This window comes from Sander lucioperca, chromosome 14 (genome assembly GCF_008315115.2).
Source record: "Sander lucioperca isolate FBNREF2018 chromosome 14, SLUC_FBN_1.2, whole genome shotgun sequence".
NCBI classification, from domain to species: Eukaryota; Metazoa; Chordata; class Actinopteri; order Perciformes; family Percidae; genus Sander; species Sander lucioperca.
Genome location: NC_050186.1, coordinates 24,783,109 through 24,799,950, shown reverse-complemented (window position 1 = coordinate 24,799,950; position 16,842 = coordinate 24,783,109). Strand labels below are relative to the sequence as shown.

The window sequence follows — 16,842 nt, the reverse complement described above, 5'->3', positions numbered from 1 at the left end:
TGTATAGGCTACAGTATATTTCCAAGCTAATTCACAGCTTAAATTCAACAATTTTCAACAAATTGTTCAATGTATCACTAAAGCTCCAAGCACTGGTAAAGGTATCTTCATCGTCATTAGAAGATTACATTATTAGAATTGTTTAGACATAATACAGACATTGAATGCATTAATATCAGTAAAGTTCTTATAAATTTGACAAAATAATGTTAAATGAAAGTCTGCATGCCATTTCTTTTCCTCTCACAGTCTTTATCAGCAGAAGAATGTTGTTCAGACTGTGTTTGAAAAACAAATGTTAGATTGTGCATAGTCTATACTCTATATCGACGACGTTCCACTTCTGGGATTGTTCCGGTGCTGCTGGAAATGCCGCCAGATGTCCCTCGTTTCAGCCAGATGTCCGTTAATTTTAAACTCCTTTCTGAGGACTATGGTTAACTGCTCCTCAGATCTCTGCAGGGTAAATCCAGACAGCTATACTATCTGTCCAATCTGAGTTTTCTGTTGCACGACTAAAACTACTTTTGAACATACAAATTTTCCACCAAAACAAGTTCCTTCCCGAGGCTATTTTGCACTTTTTTGGCTTCATGCGCCTCAAACCCTGTATCCAGTTTTTTTTTTTTAAATAGGCTACATCCATGGATTGTACCTGCTCCCCAGAGTTACATAGTGCCAGAACAGACGTTCGGGGCGTGCAGTGGGGATGACGAAAAAAAAGTTACGCGATGTTGCTTTAAAATAAATTTTGTGTATGAATTTGGTCTACTACATTGAAGGCTGAACCGCGCCCACTGGCTCCATGGATGTAGATGCAGACTGACTCCATTCTGCGTCACAGCACCTACAAGTCACTGTTCAGGGTGAAACAGGCCCCTTCTTCAGCAACAGCTTCGGACACGGTCGGTCCAGTAAACACAGGGCGACAGGTTCTCGCTGTCACTGTTATTTTATTTGGCGTTAACTATGGATTCCGACAACGAAAGAGTTGCAATGAGGAAGAAGAATGAAGAAGCCAGAAGACGAGAACGTCAAGCAGGTAACGTCAACCCTTGCTCACTTTAACGTTATAACGTTAACGTTAAGTGTGCTATTTTGGGCAGCTTGGTCACAGAGGGCATCATCACTATTCATTCAGCTAGCTAGCTATAGCAAAGCGAAAGTGAACGCTGTTGCTATTTGACTCTTCCATTAATGCTAACGTTACATAGCTAGCTAGCTTAGAACTGTATGTTTACCTGGTGTGGAAGCACATATCAAACGTAGCGTTAGCAGTTAATGTTAGCTCCATTTTATTTCTATGGTTAGCTCATAATAGCTGACATTGACCAACCTAAAAGCTAAAGTAAATTAGCCCACTCCACTTAAAAGCTAATATTACTAAGATAACGTAAGTTAAAGGTAACGTGCCAGTCCTTACAGTACATTTTCCAACTCGAAACAAAGATACTTTTAGTATAAATAATAGAATACCACTGGCTGTTTTAAAAATGAACCTAGACGCTTTGGATAAGCAGCGTCTGTTTCTTTTAGGTTATCTGTATTGTTAACGTTATTCCGTGAAGATATATGAATATGGGTCCGTTTTAGGTAAAAACTATTCATTGACATCCTGAAACGCCAGCTAATTCTAGTGCTGTTTAGGAATTGACAGCTAACCTTGTAGCTGCTGAAATCCATCGGATACCCTGAGTCACAGGGTGGGATCAGCTTGTGAAGCCCTGTGGTAATCAGTATTGATTATGTCAGTGACGTAACGTTAGAGCTGTAAAAGCAGCATCAGCAACAATCCAGGCCAATCGATTGACAATATGGCAACTTGTTACCTTAACTTTAAATTAGTTCATTAGTAAAGTATTTATACCATCAAGGTGGGAAATTAACTTTTTTGCCCACCAGCCACTGTGGCTGGTGGATGCTCAATTTTACCAGCAACTTATATTTTCTACCAGCCACTTTTTCCGGAATTCAAATTTATAAAAGAAAGTGCACTAGCATATTTTGAATTGCTTCAATACATTATTTTTGATTATTAAAACATATTTTATTAATATAGGCAAATAAAAAGTGATGTGAAAAAAAGCCTGCGAGACCATGGTAAAATTGTGTTTGGTCAGTTTGGTCATATTCTACAGTAATTCTAGGCCTACATGTTTAATGAACAAAAAAAATATTGACTCATCTCTCAGTAACATAGCTTTAACCAGTCCCTCCAGGATTTCGCGGCCTTTTTTTGAGATTGTTGCGGCCCAAAATGCCTGATTTTGCGGGAGCTTTTGTAAACAATTGCGATAAAAGTTACGATGTCTTTTGGATTTTTGTTGCAATGAAGTTGCGAGTGACAGTGAAAGTTGCTTTTTTGTATAGTTCTTTAAAAATAAAAAGGAAACTTATTTTGGGGAGAATAAAATTACTCTGGGCTGAGTTTTCCTATGTAACCTTTCCAAAAAGGCTCAGGATGCTGCAAATGTTGGTATAATGTAAAAATGGCTGGTGGATTTAAGACAAAAAATAATAATTTATTGAATGCATCAAATTTGAACCTTTCTGTCAGTGGCTTGTTGATCTTTACATTGTTAGTTAATTTCCTAACCTGGCCTGGGACACACATTCATACGGTTTGATAAAGTACTTATTGGACTTTAACTTGTCATTGTACTACCAATAACGAGCATAGCTGTCTTCAATTTAGGTCATCGTGTATGTCTCATCTCCGTTTTTTCCTGCATCCACCGTGTGTGGGTGTGTGGGTGTGTGTGGAACTGATCAGCAGAGAGCCGACAGGATTAAAACAGCAGCAGCTTTCAGCGACTGAAAAGTCGTTACAGCGTACATTGATGTTTAATACAGGTTGGCAGGACGGTCTGAAATGTTTTGCATGGTCTTTCGCTGTACGTTTTGTCAATGCGCCACTTGTAGTAGGCTACCTTCTCTTTTTCTTTACTTCGCCAAAGTACATTCATAGCTACTGCTGACTCCGCGGAGGGCCTCTTAACACCGGGGATATGTCGCCACATGTTTTTAACTGATAATTTTCGTTTTGTCGGTACCTCAGCTCAGCTACATGGTGTCACAGACTAGCACTGAAAACCACTTGACAAAAGTCTGGAGTTGACGGAAATATGCGTGGTCAAAGCCCCGGCTGTGAACAGTTTAATTTCCTATAAGTTCATCACAATAAAAGTCCTCCGTTATTTTGGTATTTGAATGTTTTTATTATGAAGCAGCAAAATCCGGAAATGTTGGGCATTCATTAGCAGTAACGTAACGCGACTCCTATAAGCATTGTGCATTGTTTCTTAGCAACAGCATTCTTTGACAAAAGCTGTCCAATCCGTTACAAGGAATGTTTTACAATCCACCCGTCACTGTGGCTGGTATACAAGGCAAAGTCACCTGCCACTTTGAAAAAGTACCCTGGTGGCGGGTGCTAATTTCCCACCCTGTATACCATGTAACGTTATCTGTTACTATTCAGCTATTTTATGCCTAACTACTGTAACGCTAGTGTAAGTCGTTCAATGGCGTCCTGACATATAACTTTGTCTATAGGTTCAAGCACGCATGATTATGATGTTGAAGGTACGGATTGTATGCATTGAATGGTTGCATGTCCTCTGATTTTGACTGAGGCGAATGTTGCATGCAGGGCAGATAATGTAGACGCCAGTCTTAACAAGTCTAACAAGTGCCTAGTAGTGGGTGTGTGTACATGTGGGTAGGGTTGGGCATCGTTTGGATTTTAACGATTCTGATTCCAATTGTGATTCTTCCTTTTGATTCCGGTTCTTATCGATTCTCGATTCCGATTCTTTGAGGGGTGGAGTTGAAACAGGTCACATGCTTATTTCACAACTAAGAGGACAGTTTTATTTTGATTCACTGGTGGGTTGCAGTTTTACCGGGCTTTTTCAACGTTAAATAAAGCCACACTAGAACGCCGCTTACTGTGCTCCAAGGCTGAAACACAACAAGCGCCTGGCCGCTACGAAAAACCAAAACTTGCGCATGTTAAATTTGGAACCCATGATCAAATTTGAAACCAATTCCTCCAAACGATTCCAATAAAGAAACGATTCCACTGGAATCGTAATTTTTGAACCAATTCTAAGTAGGAATCGGTTCTCGATGCCCAACCCTACATGTGGGTGGAGATGACATTGAAAAAAGGTGTGTGTTCAGCGATGGATGAAAAGTTGATCTGATGCATGATTGGATTAGAAATGTATTTTTAGCAAGAGAAAATTAAGAGTCACATCTGAAAGAAGTTGCTGCTTACAAATTTATTAAATTCAGAATATGTATTTCCACGGATAATTAGAATCAGTTGACTTTATTTTAGTGCATTGTCTGTCTTTTTTTTCCCCCCAGCTTTGGAGAATTCCGACTCTGACATTGGCTTGTGTGGCTGGCTGTTGGTCGCGCTCTCCATTCTTCTCATGCTGGTTACTCTGCCCATCTCCATATGGATGTGTATTAAGGTCAGCTGCTGGTCAAATGCACTGTTTATTTTTCTACTTTACAAGCAAAGCTAGCTGGGATAGTAGAGTAAATTACTGGGGATGGCCTACTGTTTATTCAGTCTAGGGTTTGTACTGCAGACTCATCCCCTATATTATGTGTATTCATTGTCTTGCATTTACTTTTAACTAAAATGAGTATGTAACAAGCCATTTACGTGGTTTGTCTTTGTCTCGGTACACAGATTGTGAAGGAGTACGAGCGAGCCATTATCTTTCGCTTGGGGCGCATTTTGCGAGGGGGAGCCAAAGGTCCAGGTCAGAAATACAGTTTTTGTATACACCTGTTGTATACATGTTTACCCTCTCCAAATGTACTTCAAACATGGTTCCAGTGTCTGTATGTCCCACATGATTATCTTACACTCATCTTCATCACTTAAGTAAAGGCATGTTCATTTACTGGACAATGGTTTACAAGTCCCATTGCTACTTCTGCTGAATAGACAGTGTGAAACTCAACAAACCAAACGTTACTTGGTTCAGAGCCTTGAAGATACTGTGAATGATAATAAGAGTTGAGCGTCTTACTTTATTACGTTATAACATCTGCTTCATAGAAGAAGAACGTAAATCTAGAATATCTAGAATACCAGTTGTTTGACAAGTTTAAGTTTAGTTTCTCTGGTTTCATTAAATGTAAAGTTGCATTGTTTTCTGCTCTAAAGCTTCTAAATTGGAGGTTTCCACTCCTCTTTTATATGGTATTTGTATTGTTGTGGAGGCATTTAGCGAAATATGTAAACCAGTGGCTTACAGGCAGCATAAACCACAAAAAAAAATATGACTCAACACAGAAAGATGCCAGTGTTGTGGATAGAACAGACTTCCTGTATGTTCATCATATCAACCAGCTTTTAAATACAATCAGATATTCTTTGTTACGTTGCATCAGTCACTCATTGTTCGGCCATATGTTCATGGCAAGATGATGTCATAGAAACCAAGTGAACAAACAGGACTATAAGGTCACATGAACAAATCTTCTGCCCATCTTGTCTGTCCTTTGTCTCTAATGTAGTTAATTCACTTACTGTTGATGTCTGGCTCTGCACTGCAGCTCACTGCCCTCTCCAGCCAGTCAGTTACAGACTTAACAACGCAGATTCATCAGCAGGCACTTGGCAGATGCTCTGCCAAGCCTTTACTGCAGCCATTTCTTTCTTGTTCCAGGGGCTCTTTGTCTTTAGTCTTCAGAGGTGAAACACATGATTAGTTGGATTGAGGTTATTTGACGGACTTGGACAGTCTTTCCACTCTTGGCCCTAGAAAGCTCTGTGGCTGCCTTTATTAGTATGTTTAGGATCATTGTCCTGAAATTGGAGGATTTCTTTAAAAAATAGTCCTACACTTGGAATATTTAAACACCCACAAGAGAGTTTGGATATTTTAAAGTGGGGTTATATGAGGTACTTATCCATAGTCGGTGTATTCAAAACATCTGAACCATCCCTTTAAAGCTGAAAGTCAGCACTTTAACCTCGTAGTCATTGTTTAATTTCAGTCCTGGTGTATAAAGCCAAACAATAATAAACGTGTCACTGTCCGAATACGCAAAGCCTCTACTGTACTGAGTTTGTGGGCTTGGGGGGGGGGGGGGGGATATTCGTTGTTGCCTGCGACTCTTTTGATTGTCAACCTTCTAAACCTAAATTACAGTGGTTAGTGTCTGCAAGGAATTGCTAAATATACTATGCATTGTGCTAAGGGGTAACCAAGGGGATTACAATTCAACCTGAACGTATATAGTAAACTTCATGGCAATCCATCCAATAGTAGATGAGACTAGGGCTGCAGCTATTGATTATTTTAGTAATCGAGTATTCTACCGATTATTCCAATAATCGGATAAGAAATACTTCTGTTTTATTGAAGAGCAATAATAAACAATAGTTTGGTTAAATTTTCTGAAAAAGCTACATTTTTGTTGCCTACATTGCTTACAATATCATCTCTCCAAAAACTAAACATATGAAGTGCATTTAAGTGCCATATTATTTATTGTAAAATTTTTAAAGAAAACATTTTCTGAAACCTCAAACTAAGGCCTACATCAAACATACATAAACATTACCTTAAGTTGTGCAACTTAACTTTCAGAACTACAAGTTTCAACCTGAGACTGATCTGTATATAGGCCTATATGTAAATATATGTATATATTAATTATACTCAATCTATTTTAATTTATATATTTGATTACAATGCTACACAGCTCTGTTACACTAATGCTAGTAGAACGTTGATCAGCTGTTTCTCCGTGAAGAGAGAGCGTGAGAGAGAGTGGTGTGCAACAATCAGCTGTTTCTCCGAAGGGATAGTCAACAAGTCGGCTCTTTAGATCAAATCGTGGTCACCACTACGTATTTTCTTGTCTTTGTTTTTGGTAGTTGGTGTGTTTGGTGTAGTTTCATCGTCCATACAACTCCGTGATTTACTTTTGTCGGGTCCGCTTCGTGGAATGGATGAGAAATGTTTTCTGTTAAGATGCTGAATCGTTGACGTTGTGCTATTATTGTGGTAAGCTAGTTCGGTTTTTCAGTAGACACACTGTACAGAGTTCTCGTTTTAATTACGTTTGAACTGATTCCAAACTTTGGACACTTTCTGTCGTTTTCTCCAGCCTGTCTCTTCTCTTAGCCCCTCACTATTTACGCTCTGGCATGTGTCGCCAGCAGACTGAGCAGCATCTGGTGTGCGACAATAATAATGATCCGTGTGGAAACACCATCCGTCAGCAATACAACGTTTGTAACATTGATTTAACGAAGCTTAGGCTTACTGTACTTTCCCACCCATCCTCTTCTTGCTGGGCAGGATGACAAAAGGCAAGTCCATGGTAAAAAATTAAAAACCTAAACATTTGTAGGCCTAATAATAACAACAAGAAGAGATTCCTCCTCAAAGTTCAACCAACTGGCATGCAGTATAGGGGCACCAACATACACAAGTTCACTGGGGCCCCATTTATGTGGGCTCCCAGTCCACAGAGCCATATGTCTGACAATGCTACTGCATATGTTTCTCTTCAATGTCTGAATTATTTAATCATTCTATTCTCAGTGATGTGACTTCTGTTTTGAAAGGCAGTGTATTTGTTTAAGTAAAAAATACTCCCATGAGCAATAATTTGCATACATCTCAAGACTCACTGTCTTTTTATCTTTGATTTCTTGTTTTACGGGATGTAAAAACCAGGTAGTGTCCTCTTAAAATGCTGAGATGTGACTCCTCAGAGTGCCACGGGACTCTGTAAATGACAGTATGGAGTAATAATAGCTCTCTGCCAGCAAACGTCACATTCCTGAGGAGCTGGAGGAGTCAACGGCAATGTTGAATTCAGCATTTGGTTTCCTGTAATGCCCCTTACCCTCACGCTCATAATCTGGCTCCCTCTCCACCTACAGCTGTTTACATTTAGTGACTTCGAACATTTCCCTGTATATTAAGGTTGAAACAGGCTCACCGGGATAGTTTGTCATAAAATGGAAAGGCTGTGTTTGGGGAACATCTTGCATCTGTATACACTTCTCTTCTGCCATAAACAGAGATGTTTATTGAAAGCACAGCTTTTTCAAGGATGCTTGTCTGTGGAATTTTCCACCGCACAACGAGATGGTTTACAGAGTCTGTGTGAGAGCATCTGAGGTCTCTTTACTTGTCTGACAGGAAATGTAATCGTTGAGAATGCTGCAAATGTCATGATAAAAAAAACAGCATGAGGAGACTGCTGTTGTCTTCCGTTCCCCTCCTGAACAGATGGCTGTGATCTCACCATTTAAATACACAATATCTTGACAGGAAATGCAGCCCACTAGTCTCAAACCGTTGTGGCATTAATGTTTGCTAAATGATTGCACACCTAGCACATGTCTGCTTCACTCAGACACATGCCTGGTATTGTTTAATGCACTAATTCAATCATTGTGACTTGAAACGGGCTTATGAAAGCTGCAAATATCCACAGCTTTGCCTGGCTGTCAGCACAGCTGCAGCCTTATAAAGAGAGAGCTTGACTTGGCCTCATGCCAGAATTTCATTCATCCCAGTGTTTTCAAACATTTGTGAAGACACTTCCTCATTATTGTGTTTACAGTGGCTTTAGTCTTTGTTAAAACTATTTGCATTCTTGTGATTCCGCAGGGCTGTTCTTCATCTTGCCATGCACTGACAGCTTTATTAATGTGGACATGCGCACCATCACCTTCGACATCCCACCGCAAGAGGTATGACATGCACACTTCCAATTACATTAAACAAATACTTTGTCACATTCACAGTTATTCCAAGGACATCAAAATAATTGTGCAGATTGATATAGCCCACCAGTAATGCACTCTTTGGCAAATAAAACAATACAAATGTTTTGAACAGTTCCATAGAACATTTTCCTCATGACATCACAAAACAATTTCTACCTTTTTATTTTCTGACGTGTGTTTTAATCACTATCCTGCTCTCAGGTTTTGACCAAAGACTCTGTCACAGTGAGTGTTGATGGTGTGGTGTACTACCGGGTCCAGAATGCTACTTTGGCTGTGGCTAACATCACTAATGCAGATGCTGCTACGCGGCTGTTGGCCCAGACCACCCTGAGGAACGTCCTGGGTACCAAGAACCTGTCAGAGATCCTGTCTGATCGTGAAGAAATCGCACACAGTATGCAGGTAGAGTATGGTAGACGTTATATAATAATAATAATAATAATAATAATAATAGCTGGCATTGTGGTCCAAAACAAAATGCCAGCGCTAACATGCTTCCCAGAAATGTCAGTCTGTACATACTAGGGCTGTCACTTTTTATTCTAAATTTGCACTTTCTTTCGAACATGGGAAAAAATTAAATACTGAGTGAAATTCCTGACCATACACATTAGAATTCACTATCTGCATTACCTATTGCATGCCCTGTTCACTTATCAGTAAACTAAGCTAATAAATAAAATGGAGGAGGACACTAGCGAGCAAACAAGTGGAGCAACGTCAATTGTACAAGACACAGCTGTGTACGAAACTCTCTCTGACCACAGATGTATGGACGTTGCTGGCAGCACGTGCATATGCAATAATCAGAGCTCACTGTATCTCAGACTCACGCATTACACTATATGGGTTGCATTGCATTTGAATGAATTCAAATGGGTTTGAACTACTATGAATTAGGCCTGCATGATATTGAACAAAAAAAACTGACCGATATTTTTTTTCATGCGATATATATTACGATATAAAAAATCTTTTTTCAAGATGACATAAATAGCTCTATTTGTAAATAATAAATCATTCTCGACTACTGGGGTGATTTTGTAGGAGAGTGCATCTACATAGAAAATAAAGATGAAAAAGGAACTTTTCTTATGTGAACTTTAATGCTTTACAAACACCAAAGCAAGTAAGTGCTATGACTACTCTTCTGAAGAGATTTTGGAGAGGGAAATTAGATGGTTAAATACACCGGTTGACTGACATGACACCATTGTATTCATATAATATCAATCCAGGCTAAAGTGAATGATATTAATAATGCATGCATGTTGCTTTGTCTAAATTTCAGGTTGTGGTCGACTAGCGGGGCCTGCTTGTTTGTTAGATAAATTGATCAACATTGATTGTGATTCAAAATATCATGCAGGCCTACTATGAATTGGCAATTAGAAATGTTAATACTGTATGCTGGTAAGAGTAGTTTATCTAATATGCTATATAAGGTGTGTTACCCTTTTTCTACATCCATGCCGAACATGAAAGCACAGCCGCCAGCTGTTGTGTTTGCTACGATCCTTAGAAATTTGACTTTGTATCACCCCTGTTGGCCACATTCAGTCTCCTCTTTGCTTGCTGGTTTTCATCCAGTAGACATTTCTAGGGTTAACGTCTGTGAGCTGTGTCAAAAATCGAATTCATTATTAAAGGTTTAATATGTAGTAGGTAATGAAGAGAGGGAGCGACGAACAAAGCAGTGAATCAGAGGCATAAAAACGCTATATAAAAACAAGAAGAAAAGAGAAAATGCAGGCAGAGGGCAGGGTCTCTGCAGATGCAGACACCACCACACACTTTTACTATGTCATAAGTGATGATTGAGAGGGAATATTTCATGTATAGTCCTTGCCTCTCAAAACCCAACCCCTCGTCCAAGTCGTGAGAGGTGGAAACAGGTAATGTACGGGATTGCCAGGCAGGGCGAAGTATGGCGGGTGGTTTAGCCACCCGGGCCACTATGGTAACCATGAAAGCCAGCCTGGATGCACCCAGAAACATGCTGGCTAACGGGGCTCTGGTAAAGCTAGGTGAACCAATCATCCACTTAGTGGAACAAAAACAATTACAGAAACATTCATGAAAAAAATAGAGCAAGGTTTGGAAGTGGAAGGTTTCTCTCCCCAGACAAACATGAAGCTGCATAACGAAAAACAAAAAGGAAGTCGCACAGCTGATCCCCTCCTTGCAACCAAACACACCACAAAGATTGGCGCCTGGAACATCCAAACAATGTACCAAGCCGGTAAAGTTTCCCAGATAGCAGACGAAACATCCTGGGAATCTACTGGCCAAACACAATAACTAATGAAGAGCTCTGGCAAATCACTAAACAAGGACCAATTGAAACACAAACCAAATGCAGGAAATGCAGCTGTATTGGGCATACCCTGAGAAAACCACCCTCCAACAAGACCAGACAGTCCTTAACCTGGAACCCACAAGGGAAAAGAAAGCCAGGAAGACCCAGGAACAGTTAGAGAAGGTCTGTGTAGGCAGACCTCAAGAAAAACATCATAATCCTGGAATGAAGCAGAGAAGACTGAACCAGCTGGAGAAAGTTCATAAATGACCTATGCTCTCTAAAGAGCAAAATGGGTTAAATAAATTATAAGTCTATACAATGTTTTTAGGATAATAATACATATTATATAAGTTGAAGTATAATTTAAAGTTGCACTGATAAATATTCAATATTCTGTAATTTTAAAGGTGTCTCTTAAGGTGACAACCCACAGAAAACAATCACCCAACTCTGCAGTCACACTAAAAAATGATCCATCTTGCTAAAACCTAGTCTCTTACATGGCATGATGCCAATCCTTCTACAGTTCTGAGTCGTTAGGTCAATGTGCTGACATTCCTTCACTGTAATACACTTCTGTGATTGTTAGAAAGGGAGATGTTGTAAATATGCTGTTTTTGAGAGAAACTTAAAGGCTGGACCCCTGAAATAATGGACTCTAAAGCATTATGTAGAAAACACATTATGTAGTCAGTAAAAATAAATGTAGGCAATAATGTGAGACTCCAATAACACAGACTGAGGGAAAACAGAATGCAGGATTACAGTGCCACCTTGCTTAGAGCCAGTTTGCCTAAACTCAAATGGCAAAGTGTGCATTGCTGCCATCATTTGGCCCATGGCATCTGGCTGAATTGATAGGCTCTTTGGATATCAACTGTAATCACACAGTTGATATCTCTGTGGGTCCGTTTTCAGGCTACTGTAGAAGTATAATGTAGTGATTTGATTGCTTAAGCTGTACCTGTGAACCAACAGTTATTCCTTTGCTGCTGCATTAAGAGAATCGAGATTGAATCTCTGTTCAATAGCCGTAGTTGTTACAGCACAAACATCAAACACAGTGGCCTTTTTATAGACAGATTCAAGCGTGCAGCACAGAGCACAGCCACAGACGTTTTAATTTTCGGAGGCTTTGTCTTTTTTGATTACATTTAACAAGAACAAAGATCCTTTCTCCAACAATGCCACGATACGAAGTACAGAGACCTATCTGTTTTTATTGTTACAAGGCTCCTAATATGTACTGTAGTTGGTGATCTCAAAACATACTGCATGAAATACTTGATGCATACAAGTGAAAATAAACAAATACTGCAGTACTATGATGCTCGTAGTGGTTGCAGTTTTTGTGTAATTTTAGGATTGTTACACCAACTGTGCTCTTAATGTAATTTCTTTCTGCAAGAGAGAAACATGCGCTCAGGTTGAGCTCCATCTGCTGGACAAATTGAGAAATGCAAGAGGCTTTGAAAGAGGAGGGAGTTTTGGACTTTGAGAAAAGGAACTTTGTGGAGTTTTCTTTTGCTTTTATCACATCGAATTGTTGCGGTGCTGATATATAGACATGTGGCCAGTTTCTGTCAAATGCCGACAAAATGAGATATTTCAATAGAGAAACTTTAGAAAACATGTTGAACACTTTCTGCCTCCTTCAGTCCACTCTGGATGATGCTACAGACGACTGGGGGATCAAGGTGGAGCGGGTGGAGATCAAAGATGTCAAGCTGCCTATTCAACTCCAGAGAGCCATGGCTGCTGAGGCTGAGGCCACCCGTGAGGCCAGAGCCAAGGTAAGGTGGTTCTGTTTCAGTAGAAAACCCCAGTGTTGTAATCAAGACCATCTAAACCGAGACCAAGTCATCACCAAGAGGCAGGCAGTTTAGTGATCTCCCTGCAGTTGTGGTCTTGAAATAAAAATCCAGAGTCCTCTTTATCTTAGACCGAGACGAGACAGAGTAAAAATGCGTTTGATTCCGAGACGAGGCAGAGACCTTCAAAAAGTGGTCCTGAGACCGGTCTCAAGACCAAGGCCGATCTCGAGTACTTCAACACTGGGACATCCACTCAGATGGATTTATATTTACACACACGGTGCGATTTGTGATAAAAGCAGAGGGAGGGGGGGGAGCGGGGGGGATGTTTTTTGATCATGCACAACAAAAAACATGCAAAAATGAAATCCCCCTTTCAATACCATGGATATAGAACCACTCGTCCAGCCATGCCAAAACACTTACTTATGAACTTATATCAAATGGAAAATAATCTCAAAATGAAAGAGCACAACACATTGTCAACATAAAATACAGTGCTTTCAAGCCGGAGAGCGGAGTTTATTTCACGGCGAAATCAAAATACTTTCACCCAGGAAACGCTTGTTTCTCGGGAGAGTTTTAACCACGATTTTTTTCCTAAACTTAACTAGTCGTTTTGGTGCCTAAACTTAAATGTCATCGCCTCACTACGCTAACTTTTTCTGGCTAAACTCTACTACCATGGCCCCTGAAAGGACCTTCATCTGGCGGTGCCTGTACCCGGCTCACAGTCACCTATTGGCAGCTAAACAACTGCCGCTGGTGGCAGGCGTCCCGGAGCTCTGTAGCTGCTGAATACAACCAGCAACTGCCGCTCTGATTTTATCGTTCTATTGCATGTGTTAACGTTACAACGGATAAAAAATAACTCCGCAGAGGCAGGGATACGCAGATCAGAAAGGGGGAAATCCCACGCATCCCACCTGGAAAATCGCACCCTGTTTACACAGGTATTCATTGAAAATGTCTAAATATTAGTATTGATTTTGTGCAGACATGCCTCACCTTCAGTCTTGTTCCTCCTGTTTTCCTCTGAAGGTGATCGCAGCGGAGGGAGAGATGAACGCGTCGCGGGCGCTGAAGGAGGCCTCCCTGGTGATTTCCGAGTCTCCGTCAGCCCTGCAGCTGCGTTACCTTCAGACCCTCAACACCATCGCTGCCGAGAAAAACTCCACCATCATTTTCCCACTGCCGATGGAGATGATGCAGGGCTTCATGAAAAACTGAGTAGGCGTCTCAAATCACATCGTTCACATGCACACACTCAAAACAACACCCATGACTTACACACACATATTTAGGCCTCTCTGTGTCTATTAAGCATGTCTCTTTGAACCAGCAGTGCTAAGGTAACGCTGAGGAAGTTGTGCTTGTGGCTCATGTTGCACCAAGCTGTCCTCAAAGAACTTATATCGACTACCACAACAGCTTTTTATCGCCTCGCCATTGTTATATTTGAACACACAAAGAGCATAGCTGCTCCGTGCATCAACACTAGTGAAGCAGTAGTAACATACTCTTTATTAGCACTTCTGTCTTATTTGTGTCTCATTAAATCAGTCGTGGACACAGTACTTTCCTACTTCTATCTGTGGGATTGATGCTACGGTGTTTGTATGCACATAATACAGCATAATGCCTTGTTATCAACTGGTATTGCTAACCGTGGCTAACCTAGCTAGAGCAAACCCCACTGAAATAACAGTTAATTCCCATTAATTGTACAGGAACGTGGTCAACCTGGGTGTGACGTCATTCCCAGGTCTGGCTTCCGACTCCCGAGGTAAAAGGAACGCAGCTGTAGTCTGCATTCAAAATCTAAAAAAAAAAGAAAAATGCAACACAAACTAACTGACCATGGAGTGGATCATCAAATGGATCCTTGGTTACTTAATTCCTAATTGCCATATTGTTGTAAAAAAAACAAAAACAAAAAACATTATAGGTTAATTAGACAGCTTAAGCAGAAGATGAAACTATGAAATGTAACCCAGTTGCGTTGCTCAGATCTTTTTTTTTTTCCCATCTTATGCACTGATCAGTGTCCGAACAGCCAATCAGAAAGCCAATTCAGCGTGCTCAGTCAGCTGAACGGCTGCAGAGTAGGGTCAACTACAACCAACGGTGCAAATTCTACAGCAGTCAGCTCGGTGTGTCGCCAAGAACTGTGTATGAGATTTAACTATAGACAGATATAGTGCAGCAGGTGGTTCAGCTTTTACCCAGCAGTTTTATTTCTCTCTTTGTGCTACAAATGTAGAAATCAGGCAATCAGACACACACACACACACACACACACACACACACGTTACTTTACTATACATCTAATATCTCCTGATATTGTGGCTCTACTGCAACCAATGCCAGCATCGTGGTGCTCTGATCATTTTTTACCAAAGTATTTTCTTGCTATCCATATGGGGATCTATTGGCCTTATTCCCAATCCCCAAAACCAAACTACATGGGTTTTTTTTAGATGTTAGCTGCGCCATTGAACATGTTCAATGAATGTTAAGTATAAAACTCATTCCAACCTCGGCACCAAACTTGCATTGTAACCGTGAAGGTCAAACGTGTACCACGACGTGCAGTATACTGGACTCTCTACTGATTGTCATCAGGAGAGTGAAAGAAAAAAACACTGGCATGTCGATTATATAAAGATCCTCCTCTGCAATGGTCTTGGTGGATTACTTTTGGTTTGCTGTATCACATGCTAACTAGCATGGAGGTAAGCAGCGGTGTTAAAATAGCCCCTTCACAAAGTAGGGATCGGCCATAGTCACACACACACACACACACACACACACACACACACACACTCCTTTTCTCCAGTTGCCAATACTTTTGTCATGGCTGAGAAGTTGACAGTCAGGCTGGATGTTACTTGTGTATGTTTACAGTATGCTTTCTATTGATTTACAGTATATGTTACATTTAGAAGAATAGACAAAATATTAGGAACACCTCAAATTACCATAGCATTGACTCTGCAGCAGTATCAGCTACAGTAGTGGTACTGTTTGTATGTCATTGGGCTGTCAGTTGTTCCTATTATTTTGGCTTTACCAATAGAGAGAAGCAGTGACTGTTAGAAACTTATCGCAAAGCCAAAAGCCTTAACTTACTGCCATTAATTCATTTCAACAGCCTAATATCATATTTCTATGCATTTACAAAAATAACAAATGGATTCTATTTACCTATTTTATTTAAGCAACAATATTTTTTAAGCAACAAAAATATTTCTATCACATACGCTCTTTCCAGGTGCAAACAAGCCAAATAGTTAGTCTTTGTTTATCTTTTAAACTGACATGTAGTTGTTATATGTACTGTATTCCTCCCTTTAACATATAAAGAACAGAAGTGTTGGTAAATGTACGTTAAAGTATGTCTGACTTAGTAGTGTTACTATATATGTGTATATATAATGAAGTTTATTATAGCTTTGCTGTGACTAGACAGGGTTTCAGGTTGGTCACAACTGAGTTTAAAGTAGCACTATATGTTTTTTTTAATTATTTTTGTTGTGAAATACAAAGACTGTTGCAGAATATTACTACAGTAACTCCTGTATATTTGAGTTGCTACAACAGAGAGTATTATTTTGCTACAGCTAGATAGCAAAGAATCTTGGGTAAACTTGCTTTAGAGTTTGAACTCTGTTACAGAGAGAAGAGGTGGTTACATACTGTACATAGTAGGACATAGTGCTGCTGATCACCGAGCGTTTGTGTTCAGAGAAAGAAAGGGAAAAAAAATTCAAACTCCCTCCTCTTATCATTTGGCTTCCACAAAAGCCCTGCTCATTAAATCTAAGTAGTATTTAAGTTTCTGTCTTGTGAAACATGTTACATGCATCAATTATAACAAGTTTCATTCAGAATTTATGGTTAATTTCTTTTTTTATACAGTTTGCTAATGTTTGATA

At 40.0% G+C, this 16,842-nt stretch overlaps 1 protein-coding gene across 3 annotated transcripts; it reads left to right on the top strand.

Annotated features, from left to right (window-relative positions):
• The first annotated feature begins 786 nt into the window (after positions 1-786).
• stom (stomatin) lies at positions 787-16,661 on the top strand. 3 transcript variants are annotated; one of them, XR_004894980.1, is made up of 9 exons: positions 822-1,042; positions 3,556-3,585; positions 4,375-4,484; positions 4,709-4,781; positions 8,667-8,749; positions 8,987-9,190; positions 12,749-12,883; positions 13,946-15,214; positions 15,691-16,661. XR_004894980.1 is itself a non-coding variant. In XM_031277396.2 (8 exons), the coding sequence occupies exons 1-8, from the start codon at positions 970-972 to the stop codon at positions 14,132-14,134; spliced, it is 897 nt and encodes a 298-aa protein (XP_031133256.1). In that variant the 5' UTR covers positions 822-969; the 3' UTR covers positions 14,135-16,661. The 3 variants fall into 3 exon arrangements, 2 of the variants coding, with proteins under 2 accessions (XP_031133257.1, XP_031133256.1); XM_031277396.2 differs by having other exon boundaries at positions 13,946-16,661; XM_031277397.2 differs by lacking the exon at positions 3,556-3,585 and having other exon boundaries at positions 787-1,042; positions 13,946-16,661.
• The last annotated feature ends 181 nt before the right edge of the window (positions 16,662-16,842 follow it).

Bases quoted from the DNA above. Each gene is read 5' to 3' on its own strand.
- stom (XM_031277396.2), top strand. From the start codon at position 970: ATGGATTCCGACAACGAAAGAGTTGCAATGAGGAAGAAGAATGAAGAA. The intron at 3,586-4,374 runs GTACGGATTGTA...TTTTCCCCCCAG, and splicing joins GCATGATTATGATGTTGAAG to CTTTGGAGAATTCCGACTCT. The intron at 8,750-8,986 runs GTATGACATGCA...TCCTGCTCTCAG, and splicing joins TCGACATCCCACCGCAAGAG to GTTTTGACCAAAGACTCTGT.